The sequence below is a fragment of the Panulirus ornatus genome, chromosome 20, assembly GCF_036320965.1.
Source record: "Panulirus ornatus isolate Po-2019 chromosome 20, ASM3632096v1, whole genome shotgun sequence".
Classification (NCBI taxonomy): Eukaryota; Metazoa; Arthropoda; class Malacostraca; order Decapoda; family Palinuridae; genus Panulirus; species Panulirus ornatus.
In genome coordinates, this window is record NC_092243.1 from 11007095 (window position 1) to 11023158 (window position 16064).

A 16064-nucleotide genomic window follows, 5' to 3' on the forward strand; every position below is an offset into this window, starting at 1 on the left:
GATTTTTTATCAATGTCAAAATTGTTTCCTTTGTTGGTACAAAATTTGATAATTTCACCTGTGTTGTATTTGGGGCATCTAATAGATATGTTGTACAGTTAGGATTGTGTCACAGTCTGTACATTCTGGGGATAAGACTTGATAGTGTATGGCAGAAGGTGAATTACATAGGTTGTGCTCATACAGAGGCAGGCCAATATGACCTCCATTCTACTGGCAAGGTAGGAGGTTGGCCAGAGCTTATTTCTGGTTTGAAATCACTTTGTATCCCCATGCTGGTCCAAGGACTCTGTCATAGATGATACTGGTATCTTTCTTTTTACCACAGAGAGACATCCGACACAGCTCCAAAGGAACTTTGTGTATCTCTTCAAGTTCTAGGTTCGAATCAGCAAGTCTGTTTAACTGTTTATTGCCATAAATGTTGCACTGAACAGGCACCAGATCATAATAATGGACTTACAGCATGTATGCAATTTATCAATTATACAGCCTGGTATCTCGTTTGTATCAACTGAACCTGGATTTATAGCCTTATGTGCTGATATAGAGCCTGATAAGAAAAATTTCATATCTAGAATTAAAGAAGTAGTCTATGGCTTTTCCAGTGATAAACAACTCTGCACAGAAAACAGATGTATAAATGAGGAGGCGGAACCTGAGGGAATGTTCAGTCATCCACACACTTGCATCCATTAAGTAAGATACTCTGGGGAGACTGCCCTAATGGTGCCCTCTGCCTGTGGCCTGTTAAAGGAGAGGTACTAAAAGGGTAAGAGGTGGAACTGGAGTTCACCAGTCATGCAGACTCTTTTGCCATGGCCACACCTTGAGGGAGTTCCTGAAGGGAATGAGCATCTGAGATACAGACAAATAGCTTACTTAAATTCTGACATCTTCTTGACAAGGAAAATGAAACAGACCATGTAACATTACCCAAGAAATTTGATGGCTTCTGCATGGTTGTAGCGCTTTTTTAGATAACTGACATAAAGCTGACTTGCATGAGGTCTCGCTTCCATTTCCTATAAAAAAAAATACTATTGAAACCAAAGATATAAATTACATGCATTCTTCAAATTACATCTTGAGAATGCTGATCTAATCAGTACTGTTTCTACTGTACATAATACTGATCACAAAAAAATAGTTTTGGTATTAAGTATTTTGATTGAAAGTGAGCAGGCACAAACTTATCAACCTGGATTATTAGATCAGTTGGATCATAGAACAAAGATTAAACTACCTGAACAAAGTATTCATTATTCCATAATAACTAAGTGCTATGAATTATCCTAAGAATAAGTTGATTATGCAGTTAAGCTTCCTACTACAGTATCTTATTACTTACCGTTAACACATTGAGATAATTACATATGAAATTAAGACAGAGGTGCTTGACTCACAGTGAAATCAACTCTAATTGGTTGCTGGTAACTGTATATTTCTTATGACTTTTTCACGAAAAAAAAATTCTCTCATCATCAAAGATGGCGTTCTTTGCTGAACAATGCTTTACCCTTTAGCCATAGAACTAAATTCTTGCTGCATTTCTCAGGAATAAGAATCTATCAAAAAATATGAAAATGGTAAATGGTCCTCTTGTTATAATTCAATCAAGGAAAAACCAGTCTCCCTATCTTTACATCTCTTAACAACATCTGACAGCAGGGTAAAAAATAAACAAGGAAAATCAAAACTGAGGGTTTATGGTCAAATGCCTGCAGGATGGCATATACATCCTAAAATGTAACAGAATTCTTGTTTATACTGATGAACAACTTGCAAAGGGCAAGAAAAAGGAGAAAATGCCAGATCTAAAGAGACACTAAGCAGCCCTGTATTGCTAGCTCATGAACACTCAACAAAAACATCAAACTGTATATTATCAATATATATCTTTAATCATCAAGAGTGTAAGGTATTGGTATGAGTATGAGGAAAAAAGAATGAGCGGTTCCAGGTGGAGGCTGGTCTGTGGCAGGGGTTTGTGATGTCACTATGGATGTTTGATTTGTTTATGGGTGGGGTGGTGAGGGAAGTAAACGAATGGGTCGTGTAGAAAGGGACTGGTAAGTAAATCAATTTTCATTTGCAGATGATACAGCGCTTATGGCAGATTCAAGTAGAAAACTGTAAAAGTTGTTGACTGAGGTTAGGAGAGTGTGTATAAGGAGACAGTTGGGAGTAAATATGAACACATGCAAGGTCATTAATGTTAGCAGGGCAGAGAAACAGGTTGGTTGGGGTGTGAGTATGAATGGAGAAAATTGGAAGTGAAGCATTTTACATAACTGGGAGTGGATATTGCAGCGAATGGAACCATGGAAGCAGAATTGAGTTACGTGGTGGGTGAAGGGTTAAATGTTCTAGGAGCAATGAGGAATGTGTGTATGGAGAAGCTGCTATCTGGGAGGATAAAAATGATTATGTTTAAAGTTATAGAAGTCCCAGTTTATGTTGTATGGATGTGAAGCTTGGGCTATAGATAAAGATGTGCAGAGGAGTGTCGATGTGATCAATATGACATGTTTGAGGACAATATGTGAAGTGGTCTGATTGTAATAGTATGGACATTTGGAGAGAATGAGAGACGAGAGTTTGACAAAGGGGATCTATGTGTTAGAGGTGGAGGAGACAAGGAGAATGGGTAGACTAAACTGGAGATGGAAAGATGGAGTCAGAAAGATTTTGAATGACTGGTGCCTGAACATACAGGAGGGTGAAAGGAGTGCATTGGATAAAGTGAATGGGAATGAGATCATACATAAAGGGCAATGTTCTGTCAATGAACTGTATTAGCTAAGGCTAGTGAAGTAGCCAGGGGAAACCATGGAAAGGTCAGTGGGTCTGGCTGTAGTTTCATTGCATGGCATATAATAATCAGATAAAGGATGTAAGCATATGAGGCTGAGACTGTTCATCTGTTACTGATGCTACCTTGCTAATGCAGACAAATAAGAAAAAAAGGAAGTTTAGTAATCTGAAGAAAGTATATGATAAGGTTGACAAATATGCCTTAGAGGAGGTCTTACGAACATAGTTCCTTATTTGCATACTTAAAAGCTATTCTGATGTGTGCCTTGTATGAGTCAAGACCTTTTAATATTCAGTTAATGTCCTCTCTAGATATCTCAATGTTCTCTAAAGCCTTTGTCCCATCCCATCTCACAAATGATAGGGCTTTAGTGTCCTCCACTGTAATTTTTTTTTTGCAACTTGTCCTTCAGTTCCTCATATAACCTTACATCATGCTAAACCATTTTTCCCTTTGAATCCCTTGATCTGATTAGCTGCTCTTTAATAAAAAATCTACAGACAAATTTTTGAATAAGTTTTGGATATTCACCAGCTTTATTCACAATACTCTTTCAAAATCACTTTAGTCATTCCTCTCTTTCTTATACTCTGCAAAAGCTGGTTAGCTGGAATGTTGCCTGCATCTCCACTACAGCACATCTTCAAGCTACCCTGCTTTTTGAAATATTTTTATTAAACCATCCTTTTCTCTTTCTTAACTTTCACTGTATTTGAGGCTGTTGTAAATTTTTCACAACTTTCACCATAACACCCTGGTTTCCTGGCAAATGAAATCCATTTCCAAATACATGTTACCAAAGAAACTAAGTTATGTGTAGTTTCCATGATTACATCTACTCCTTAACTCCTGTCTCACCTTTGCTTTTTAACTTCCTCATATACTACATAATCAAATTCAAGTTCTACATGATCACTCTTTCCAGGTGATGTATCATATAAGATATTTTCAATGTTCATGCCAGTATGTGTGCATGTAAAACTGAGTCATGGGATGAACCAATCCTTCTCATCCCAGTGTGTTCAATGACATACTGGTACATGAAATTTTCTTGTACACACTCTAGAAACTTGTGTGTGTGTATGTGTGTGTGTGTAATTACCAATTTGTACTTTATGGGAGGGGGAAGTTTTACACTTGTGGGACTCTATCTCTTTAACACTCATTACTACTATACAACTTCTTAAATCTACATATGCTGTCTGATTTAACTATTTTTTTGGTCATTCTATTCCATTCATCCACCACTTATGCTACACAGTTACTTCTTTACAAATTTTTCAACGAGCTACTTACTTCATTTCATATTATGTCCTCTGGTTGTTCTATCACTACATATTACATCTGAAAAACTGCTCACTATCTACATCATCGATCTGTTTTAAAAACTCAAAGGATGTGATCAAGTCACCCCACACCCTTCTCTTCCAAGGTCAACAAATCTACAGCATTTAGCCTTTCCCCATAACTTAGCTTTCTTAATTCTTGTACCATATTTGCTGCCCTCCTCTGGACCTTCTCTAATACCTCACTGCTTCCTATAGTTTTTGCCTCATGTATGATAAAAAAAGATGGCTAAATATTTTCTTGTCCATGCACTTGAAACCTATTCTGATATTTGCCAAAAGACAGCTTGTCTTCTTTACCATTCTCCTAATGTGGGACTCTGATAATACATTAAGGACAATGCTGACTCCAAAGTCTTTCTCACACACAGAATCTTTAAGCTTATTTCCTGTCAGATAATAATCACACTGAGGTCACCCTTCATTTTGTCTTGGTGTCACTACATTTGCTCAGGTTGAATTTCATCAGCCATGCATCAGACCAACTTTGGAGTTTGTTTAGGTCTCCTTGTTTGATGATACAATCCTCCTCGCTCTTCACTTTCTTCATGACTTTTGTATCACCTGCAAACACATTCAGGTAGGAGTCTATATTCTCAGGAAAGTCATTAACATACATTAAATAGAGTAACAACCCTAAATAGAACCCTGAGGCACTCCACTGGTGACCTCTACCCATTTGGAGAAGGCTATTCCAACAAGTGTGTGTGTGTGTGTGTGTGTGTGTGTGTGATTTCTATTTCTGAGTTACAAGGAGATAGTTTTACACATGCATTGCCATGTCTCTTAAAGTTGCATATATGTCCTATGTCTTTACTCCTATATATGTATGTAAGCACACACAAACACAAACACAAACACACACACACACACACACCCTAGCCTATGCCAGGTACCAATCATACTGATCAGCCCATAAAGGAGGATGAACAGCTGGGTGGACTGAGGACTAGCTACTGTGACCAAGATTCAAATCTAAGTGGTTTTGATCCCAGTTGACCCATGCATGCATGCACGCTCCATGTGTGTGTGTGTGTTAGGTAATGCTAAAATCAAAATATCACCTTTGGTGAGGCTGTATCATCATCAGCTGACAAGAAAGAGAAACAGCATTAAGAACCTTCCTAACCTACGAGAGCCCATCTTGCCCTACCCTGACACAATGCACAGCCTTGAAGCTGCAGTAGCCCCATGTATTGGGGCCAAGGCAACAAATAATATAATGCAATCCTGTTATATATGAATTTGGAAAAAGTTACCAAATTACAAGTGGTGGTATGGAATAGGGTAGCAGTAACTACAGGAAGTATAAGTTGGTGAGGAATAAGAAAGATTCATAGAAACTTAGATATACAGTGGGAGAATAACAACAAAAATATTACTGGTAAATTTACGATTAATGAATTGTTTGAATAAGTTACACAATACTGTACTCACCTTAATGAACAGACTACTTCTGACAGTATTCCTCAGATGAAGCAATGTTGCTAATATTGCACTTCCATCCATAGTAACTAGGGCAGTATCAAGTAAGGCAAGCTTATCTTCAAGGCTACGATAACACTCTAGAGAGTAAGGCTGACCTAATAGTATTCGGTTGATTGTATTATCTGGTGGTAATGTGAGGTTGTACCTTGAATAAGAATTCTGCAAAGAAAAGAAAACATTCACATAAGTGATGGTGTGATTACAGTATGTCAACTAGTCTACATGTCCACAGATTGTTCTACAGATTCTTCTTCTCTTAGGTTCTTTCACTGTTAATCAAAGTTGTCATGTATATAAAGTGAATGTACATTAAAATTCTGATTCATATCGCTTCTGATTTTTCTTTTCTAAAATCTACCTATCAGTCTATTACTCATCTGATGTTTTGTTCTTTCCCCTTGGTGGATAATGGGGTGATGTTGACATGATGGACTATTCTCAACACTGCCTTAACCACTCACACCTCTTATGCAAGTTCCATCCCCCAAGCCTTCCTCTTCCTGATCCATGTCACTTTCCCTTCCCAAGATGCCACGTGTCTTCCCCTCTCTGTTTCCTTGTACTGTACCTTTACCAAACAGTCATCATGAATCCTTTACATATTACCAAACTGCTTCACTTTGTGATGCCATACACCATTTCTTCTTTTTCTGGCATCCCAAATCTATATCTACTCAGGACTGCAAACTCCATCCCTTCTCTTAACACTAAAAGCACCTCAAAAATAGCAAATTTTGTACACCGAATCCTTTGACTGTCCAATCCATTTTATGTCCATATTTCATTCCAAGGAGTTAAAACTGGCAGAATTATGCTCTGTCTCTGCCTTTTTGTTACCTTTACAGTCACAATTTTCTTTCATAACTCTCCAGGAATCCAGTCACCTTCCTCCCTAGAGATCTTTCGCTTCCAGTCCCATTCATGCAAAAAGAACAACCCAAATCTTCACACAAATTCTCTAACATCTTCCAACAGTTCCCTATCATCCAAACCTTGCACTTCAGCTACCTATTTTCAGCTAGTCAGTGAGACCTTACAAGATCTACTGACTAACTCTCTCCCACCCCCTTTCAAGAACTATCATCTTACTCTTGCCTGCATTTACTTCTTTTACAAAATGTTAAATTCATTCAACACCTAGAATTTCTCTCCATTCTCTACCAGTAACGAAGAATCATCAACAGATATTAGTACTAATCACCTACAATCAGGTCTTTCTATTCACCTCAAACTTTGCTCTACCCTCTGTGTGACATCACAGTGTTCTTTCTCATTCTAATGTCTAATTCTACCTTTCACTTTCACACAAGCTATTTTTGTAGAAAAATATTTGATTTTGTTGTATCTAGCAATGTATCACCTACACCGGAGCACAATATTATCCTGTCCATTTTATCATATGCCTTAACTTCGTCCATAAATTCTGCCATATACATTTCTGCTATCATCATCACAGAAAATCTGACCTCCTAAAGACCCCTCTTCACCTATCCTATGCTCTGTTTCTTTTTATCCTTTTAATAACACTTCTCTCATATATCTTCCTGGTATGCTAGATAAGCTTATTCCTCTTCAGTTTTTACAACTTCCTTATGAGCTTTCCCTTTGGACAAAGTCACTATCAATGCTCCAGTTTAGTCATCTGGCACCCAATCATTTTTCCACAAAAATGTACTCTACATATCTTACGTGTACATTTTGTATCCACTCTTCTTAGTTTCTGCCACCAGCCCATCCATTCTAAGGCCTTTCCATACTTTCAAACTGCTTTTCATGCTGCTTTTATCTCATCCTTTGATACTGTTTCCTGTAATGGAAATCTCTCCACCTCTTTCTCAAAGCTTTTAATGCCATCAGCTCTAAGAAATCCCTTCTTCTGCTGACCTTTTCAGCTACATGGAATTCTTCCATTTTCCTTATCACTTTTCAACCACTTATTCCCCTCTTTTTTGTTTTTGTCCTTCCTGCAAGTCACCTTTCTTCTTAAGTCTTCATTTCTTATCCTTTCCTTCCCTGACAAATACAACTGAATACAATGGAATTCAAACAGCAATAGGCCACTGGGTCCTTTTGAGGCTGTTTGTGATTGTGAAAGACATAATAAACTCAAAGTGTTCATCAAGCCTATCCTTAAACAAATCGACAGTACTGCTAACCTAAACTAACCTAACCTCATTTGAGGTAAAATGTTTGCCCACAAGTTTGTACCCATTACTATGAGTAAAATCGGATGAATCAAGTCTTAAGCGACTTGACAGATCAAGATTATCAAAGCTTTAGATAACTTTGAGTATTTGTATTCGATCACCTCTTAACCTTCTCTTTTCTAAGCTAAATAGATTCAAGTTGTTTAATCTGCCCTTGTAAGACATGTTTCTCAGTCCAGGAATCCTCTTGATAGCTCAACAAGTACTTTCTACATTTCATCTATATTCTTTTTCAAGCTGGGTGACCAAAACTGAACACAATATTTATGGTATGGATGAACTAATGAATTGCAAAGAATAACAACGATTTCCTGGGCTTAAATTTGGAGTCCCTACCTAAGAATCCAAGGACTCTGTTTGCTCTTTTCACTTCTGTGCACTGCTTATTTGGTTTTAGGTCATCAGATATTGTTACTCCAGTCTTTCTTCTCATTCACATTTTGCTACTGAACAGAATTCATAATGTATTTACTTTTTTGTTTTTACTATTGATATCTAAAACTTTGCTCTTATCGATGAAAATTAATTAGCCACTTATGAGCCCAGTTCATCAGGTTGTCTATGTCAGTTAGAAGCTGCAGACAGTCAAGTTCATTTGTGGACTTATTTCCCAGCTTTTTGTTTTCAGTGAATTCTGATATCTTGCAATACAGTTCCAAGATGAATTAGATATTATTGTGATCATGCCATGTACCATATTCTTATTGTGCCGAGTGGTGAAATCAAAGAGCCATAAAAGGAGCCAGAACATCCGTCATGAGTTTCAGAAGGAGAAGCAAGAGCAAACTGAGTTTTAGATGTGTTAAATGTAACTAGATTACGCTTGTCCCAATTGGAAATCCTATTAAATTGAGTTTACAGAGGCCCTTGTGATGAGATACAATGATACAATGAATATGAAAGAAATGCTTGAATGCAGCATTCTGAATTTTTTTTTTGATGAAAAGATATATCTGATCAAGAGGAAGGATACCAGAAAAAACAAAGCCCAGAGGACTGTCAATTGCTACTGGGAAAGAAACAAGCGTTGTCAGTTAGCAATTATGGCAACAGAACAAAAGGCACATGTTTAGGGTTTGAAGGTCAAACTCAAGATATTTCATAATTTCATGGATTATAGCATAATATTTCTCAGTGTCTCAGAATGGATGACATGACATAAGAAATATAAGAAAGGATTTCATTATCTTATCTCCACTAAGTAGATACCAAGAATGTATTGTACAGTATAAGAATAGTCTGAGAGAACTTTACTCACAAAATGTGAAATTTGTAAGGAGAGAGAATTTTAAAGCAGTGACTGGAAATGGTGGCAACAGAGACATGTCTATCAAGAATGAAGGATTCAAAGAAAGAGAGGAATAAACATAAGGAAAGAAGGAAATTACAAATGATGAAGAAAAAAGAACAATAAAGCTCTCAAAGAATGGAAAAGCTTGGGACAGTACAGATGGAATGATGAGATGGTGAAGACTGGATGTGAAAATGATGCTGAGTGGATCTGGAGAGTGTTTAGGGAAGCACAGAGAAGTGATACTGTACCTAATAGTTGAATGGAGGCTTTTCTTTCATATATGTACACCATTTCCTGCATTTGTGAGGTAGCCCCAAGAAGAGATGGAGATAAAGTCTCATTTACTCTCTTCCATTCTCTATCTGTCATGAGTAATGCATCGAAAGCACAGCCCCCTATCCACAACCAGACTCCACAGACCTTTCAATCATTTTCCCACTTGGATGCTTCATATGTAATGGTTCAGTCTACAGACAGCACATTGCCTCCTGTATACATTGCTCTATCCTGTGAATGGTTTTTACCCTCTGACATGTTCAGTCACTAAGCACTCTAAACCTTATTCACTCAATCCTCCTTCCATTTGTAATTTGGTCTCCCCATTTTCTTAGTCCCCTCCACGTGTGACAAATATATACCTTCTTTGTCAACCTCTCCTCACTCACAGTCTCTTATATGTACACACCCATTTGGCACACCTTCAGCTCTCTCTCTCACCTTATCATTGCTTACTCAATTAACACTTCTCACACCACATATTGTCCTCAAGCATTTCATTTCTAACACAGTCACCTTCTTCAGTACATTTTCATCTATATGATCCATAAACACATATGGGACTGCTATACCTTCAAAAGCACCTATTTTCACACATGTTCCCAGAATATTTGCCTCCTTACCTATCCAATGACTTACCTCAGCTTCCATGGTTCCATTCCCTGCCATGTCTGCTCCCATGTATCTAAAACACTTCATATCCTCCAAATCTTCTCTATTCAAACTTGCACAACTAATATGTCTCTTTGTACTACTTACTTAGAAGTCAATTACCTGATCTCAGTCTCAAGTTCATTAACATAAATTTACATGCTCTTCACCATTTCCATTTACAACACTGAACACCCCATGTACACTAATTATTCCCTCAACTGCCACATTACTCACCTTTGCGTTCAAATCACCCATCACTATAGCCCGGTCTCATGCATCAAAACTACTAACATACTCAGCTGCTCCCAAAACACTTGCCTCTCATGATCTTTCTTTTCATGCCCAGGTGCATAAGCACCAATAATCACCCATCTCTCTCCATCCACTTTCAGTTTTACCCATATCAATCTAGAGTTTACTTTCTTACACTCTATCACATACTCCCACCACTCCTGTTTCAGGAGTATTGCTACTCCTTCCCTTGCTCTTGTCTTCTCACTAACCCCTGACTTTACTCCCAAGACATTCCCAAACCACTCTTCCTCTTTACCCTTGAGATTTATTTCACTCAGAGCCAAAACATCCAGGTTCCTTTCCTCAAACATCCTACCTATCACTCCTTTTTTCTCATCTTAGTTACATCCACACACATTTAGACACCCCAATCTGAGCCTTCGAGGAAAATGAGCACTTCCTGCCGCACACCTACATGTATCCCAAAACTTTTGCTCATCTTTCCATCCACTCTTACACATGCATTTGCTCCTCTATAGAAGGCTTTTACATCATACAACTGTCCCCCTATACCATATATCCTTAACACATCCCACAAAATATTCCATTCAACTCTGTCATATGTTTTCTCCAGATCCATTAAAATTGCACACTGGTTCTTACCTTTCACTAGATACTTCTCCACAGTCATATTCACTTGAAAAATCTTCCACATATCCAATACTTTTCCTAAAACCCCTTTGCTCCTCACTTACTCTGCATTCAGTCACTTCCATCACTTGCATATACTTTTCCTAGTATGCTTAAACTTATTCCATACAATAATTGCTTCCATTCAATCCTTAGGCACAATCTCTGTTTCCATGGTAAATCATGTATCAAATGCAACCTTTCTATCACTTTCTCCACCATACTTCCACATTCCAGCTATAATCACATCCACTCCAGGTGCCTTTCCATTTCTCAACCTCATTATTGCCCCTTTTTACCTCCCCTCTTGCTTTAGGCCTATGCACTTGTATCCTTTTTCTTCGATCCTCTATACCCATGCAAGTAACAGCTTCTGCCTCACCTTCTCCCACATACATCATTTTTTCAAAATACTTTTTCCATCTTATTTTCATTTCCTCCTTTTGATTCAACAATTCCCCTTCCTTATTTCCCACAATAATATTTCCTCTCTTACGTCATTAACTACATTTCATTCCTTTTGAAGTGACTTTTTTTCAGTGATATATGGATATCTTTAAAAATCATGTTATGCAAATTTTTCAACTTTGAAAAATGTGAATTTTCTGGGTTGGAAAGAAAAATTTAGACATTTAAAGGTTAAACCACTTACTTCTAGCCGTTTCTTCAACTGGGAAATTTCATTATCTTTAGCAGAACACTGTACACAGGAACCACTCCCTTGTCCTGAAAGAGTAAATATATAACACATCATTATGACAAAAGTACACACACATAAATGTGTCAAACATTTCTTTAACCCCATTGTTGTGTCAAGCAGACATATCTGCTCACATATTTACTCCCAAGTCAATTAGGAGGTAAGTTTGAATGGAGAAAAACTGGAGGAAGTAAAGTGTTTTAGATATCTGGGAGTGGATCTGGCAGCGGATGGAACCATGGAAGTGGAAATGAATCATAGGGTGGGGGAGGGGGCGAAAATCCTGCGAACCTTGAAGAATGTGTGGAAGTCGAGAACATTATCTCCGAAAGCAAAAATGGCTATGTTTGAAGGAATAGTGGTTCCAACAATGTTGTATGGTTGCGAGGCGTGGGCTATGGATAGAGTTGTGTGCAGGAGGGTGGATGTGCTGGAAATGTTTGAGGACAATATGTGGTGTGAGGTGGTTTGATCGAGTAAGTACTGTAAGGGTAAGAGAGATGTGTGGAAATAAAAAGAGCATGGCTGAGAGAGCAGGAAAGGGTGTTTTGAAATGGTTTGGGCACATGGAGAGAATGAGTGAGGAAAGATTGACCAAGAGGATATATGTATCAGAGGTGGAGGGAACGAGGAGAAGTGGGAGACCAAATTGGAGGTGGAAAGATGGAGTGAAAAAGATTTTGAGTGATCGGGGCCTGAACATGCAGGAGGGTGAAAGGCAGGCAAGGAATAGAGTGAATTGGACCGATGTGGTATACCGGGGTAGACGTGCTGCCAATGGATTGAATCAGGGCATGTGAAGCGTTTGGGGTAAACCATGGAAAGTTCTGTGGGGCCTGGATGTGGAAAGAGAGCTGTGGTTTCGTGCATTATTACATGACAGCTAGAGACTGAGTGTGAACGAAAGGGGCCTTTGTTGTCTTTTCCTAGCGCTACCTCGCGCACATGAGGGGGAAGGGGGATGTTATTCCATGTGTGGCGAAGTGGCGATGGGGATGAATAAAGGCAGTGTGAATTGTGTGCATGTGTATATATGTTTGTGTCTGTGTGTGTATATATATGTGTACATTGAGATGTATGGGTATGTATGTTTGCGTGTGTGGACGTGTATGTATATACATGTGTATGGGGGTGGGTTGGGCCATTTCTTTCGTCTGGTTCCTTATGCTACCTCGCAAAATCAGGAGACAGCGACAAAGCAAAATAAAGCAAAATATATAAATATTTACTCCCATTATGGGTAACAATTGGACTATACCTTACCTTACAGTGTCTGGAAAACTTCTTCCAATATTCTAAAAACAAAAATGCTCTACACATCCTTCAATAGTCCACCACATCTCCATGCGTGCTGCCATCTCTGAACAAAATCACACTCAATGTTTGTACACAGATGCCGGCCAGCCAACCACTTGGTAAATTCATCTTTCATTTTCCATATTTTGAGTTGATTCTACTGATTTATTGTATGTTACATCTTATAGACATATTCGGTATTAAAGTATATCCCCAATATATTGAATATCCTCTGATATACAATCATATACAAGATATATTATAAATGGCAGCTAAAATGCTGCCATTTTAGCTGCATTTGGTTATTCTTCATTCAGAGTACAGGTGTATAATAAATGACCTTGGACTTTTATCTGTAGGCGAGTTACAGATGTTATATTAGCCTGCAATACTCATTTTGATGTTTCACATTCTCTAATAAACACATATAAGCCAAATGTTATAGACAGAATACACACAACAGTATGTAGTGTCTTAACTATATTCGATCACCTTACTGATTTTGCAGAGTGACTAGCCACTTTACTCTTATGCCATTAAACTAACATGTTTTGAAAGTGGTTAATGAATAATTAGTCAAGTATTTATTAAATACTATGTTACAGTCATATTTTATTTTCCCTTTCATGCAGATATTGGCCAGAGTTTACAAGGTAATCTGCTGAAGTGTATTCATGTTCGTGGTTGTGTTTTCTAAAATGTTTTGCTCTCCTAAAATGACCATGAGTAGCAAGAATCTGAGGGTTGCAAGTGATGCAGACATTGAAGCCAATTTGGAAGTGTTTGAGAGTGGGAGTCAATTTAAGGATGTTGATGAATAATGATTATGATGCCTCTGAGGTATATACACATAGACGCCCATACTTGCACATATACATACATATACATACACAGACATATACATATATAAACATGTAAATATTCAAACTTGCTTACCTTCATCCATTCCTGGCGCTAACCCGCCCCACAGGAAACAGCATCGCTACCCCTGCTTCAGTGAGGCAGTGCCAGGAAAACAGACAAAAAAGGCCACACTTGCTCACACTCAGTCTCTAGCTGTCATGTGTAATGCACTGAAACCACAGCTCCCTATCCATATCAAGGCCCTAAAGACCTTTTCATGGTTTACCCCAGATGTTTCACATGCCCTGGCTCAGAGCTGTCATGTGTAATGCACTGAAACCACAGCTCCCTATCCACATCAAGGCCCTAAAGACCTTTTCATGGTTTATCCCAGATGTTTCACATGCCCTGGTTCAGTCTATTGACAGCATGTCAACCCTGGTATACCACATCATCCCAATTCACTCTATTCCTTGCATGCCTTTCACTCTCCTCTAGGTTTAGGCCCTGATTCCTCAAAATCTTTTTCACTTCATCCTTCCACCTCCAAGTTTGTCTCCCACTTCTCCTTGTTCCCTCTATCTCTGACACATATTTCCTCTTTGTCAATCTTTCCTCACTCATTCTCTCCATGTGAACAAACCATTTCAACAAACCCTCTTCTGCTCTCTCAACCACACTCTTTTCATTACCACACATCTCCTACCCTTTCATTATTTAATCTATCAAACCACCTCACACAACATATTGTCCTCAAACATTTCTTTTCCAACACATCCACCCTCCTCTGTACAACCCTATCTATACCCCATGCCTCACAGTCATATAATATTGTTGGAACTACAATTCTTCCAAACATACACATTTTTGCTCTCTGAAACAATGTTCTCTCTTTCCACACATTCTTCATCGCTCCCAGAACCTTCACCCCTCCCTCTCCCTATGACTTACTTCACTTCCATGTTTCCATTTCCTGCTAAGTCCACTCCCAGATATCTAAGACACTACACTTCCTCTAACTTTTCTCCATTCAAACTTACATCCCAACTACCTTGTCCCTCAACCCTGCTGAACCTAATAACCTTGTCCTTATTCACACTTACTCTCAACTTTCTCCATTTGCACACTCTTCCAAACTCAGTCATCAACTTCTGCAGTTTCTCACTCAAATCAGCCACCAATGCTGTATCATCAGTGAACAAGTGACTCACTTTCCAGGCACTCTCATCCCCAAATTACTGCATACTCATCCCTCTCTCCAAAACTCTTGCATTTACCTCCCTAACCACCCAATCCATAAACAAACAACCATGGGGACATCACACACCCTCTGACAAGAATGGTTCACCAACACTTTGGCTCCTACCTACTGAAAGAGGATCAGAAACTCCAAGGGGAGGGGATAGATACCAGCACTGTTACACCCCTACCATAGACAGATTGACAACCAAGGGCTTAGCAGGAGTGTGTGACCATTTATACAAAGCTGTGGTCCTCATCAATGACATGGATACCATCTCCGAATGTAACCTGGTGTTCTCTTTAACAGTTACAGATCCTTCATCTGCTTATAAAGAAATCTGTAGTGAGAGAAAGGCAGGCCACACTACTTACACAGACTACTTTTTCAAAAGACCATGGCAAACCTCTCTTCTTCATCTGATCTCTTCACCTGAAACAGTTGTTGAATTAGATAATTCAGGGAGGAACCACAAACAAGCATAGTACCTTCACTGTCCTTCCTCTGAACTATCATTCTGCCATCACCTCAAGCAATAATCACCATCATTCTCAAAAAGTACGATCAAATTTTGTCTAATCTACCCATGATATGGCAACAGGTGATGAATCAGCCTAGATTACATAATGTTCTTTAAAAAAGTAATATATTGATATCAAGCTAAGTTATCAAGAACACAGCCTGTGCATAAGAGTTATTTTGGGGAAATGTTTGGTAAGAAACATAACCCCCTTTATAACCTGGGTTTAAGTGGCTCATATAATGACACTTTAATAGAATAAAAGGAACATAGGAACATAGTCATGATGTTATACAAGAGCCCTGGTAAACAGGGTAAAGTGTTACTAACAGCTTTTTATATCATAAGCACACAAAATTTACAAACAGGAATAACACAGTCTCTGAACCTGTAATATTTCCTTATTCACAGCTTTCACATGACGTACTGCAACACTTCACAACACAAACTAGATTACA

The 16064-nt window shown here is 38.5% G+C and overlaps 1 protein-coding gene across 4 annotated transcripts in view; it reads right to left on the minus strand.

Annotated features, from left to right (window-relative positions):
* Vps16B (Vacuolar protein sorting 16B) overlaps positions 1-16064 on the minus strand; it is a 512904-nt gene that overhangs the window by 21870 nt on the left and 474970 nt on the right. For all 4 annotated transcript variants that reach the window (XM_071674702.1, XM_071674703.1, XM_071674701.1 and 1 more), the window contains 3 exons: positions 11660-11733; positions 5602-5811; positions 937-1025 (listed from right to left, as the gene is read on the minus strand). In XM_071674702.1, coding sequence (XP_071530803.1) covers positions 937-1025; positions 5602-5811; positions 11660-11733 — 373 coding nt within the window. The remainder of the gene's footprint in view (positions 1-936; positions 1026-5601; positions 5812-11659; positions 11734-16064) is intronic.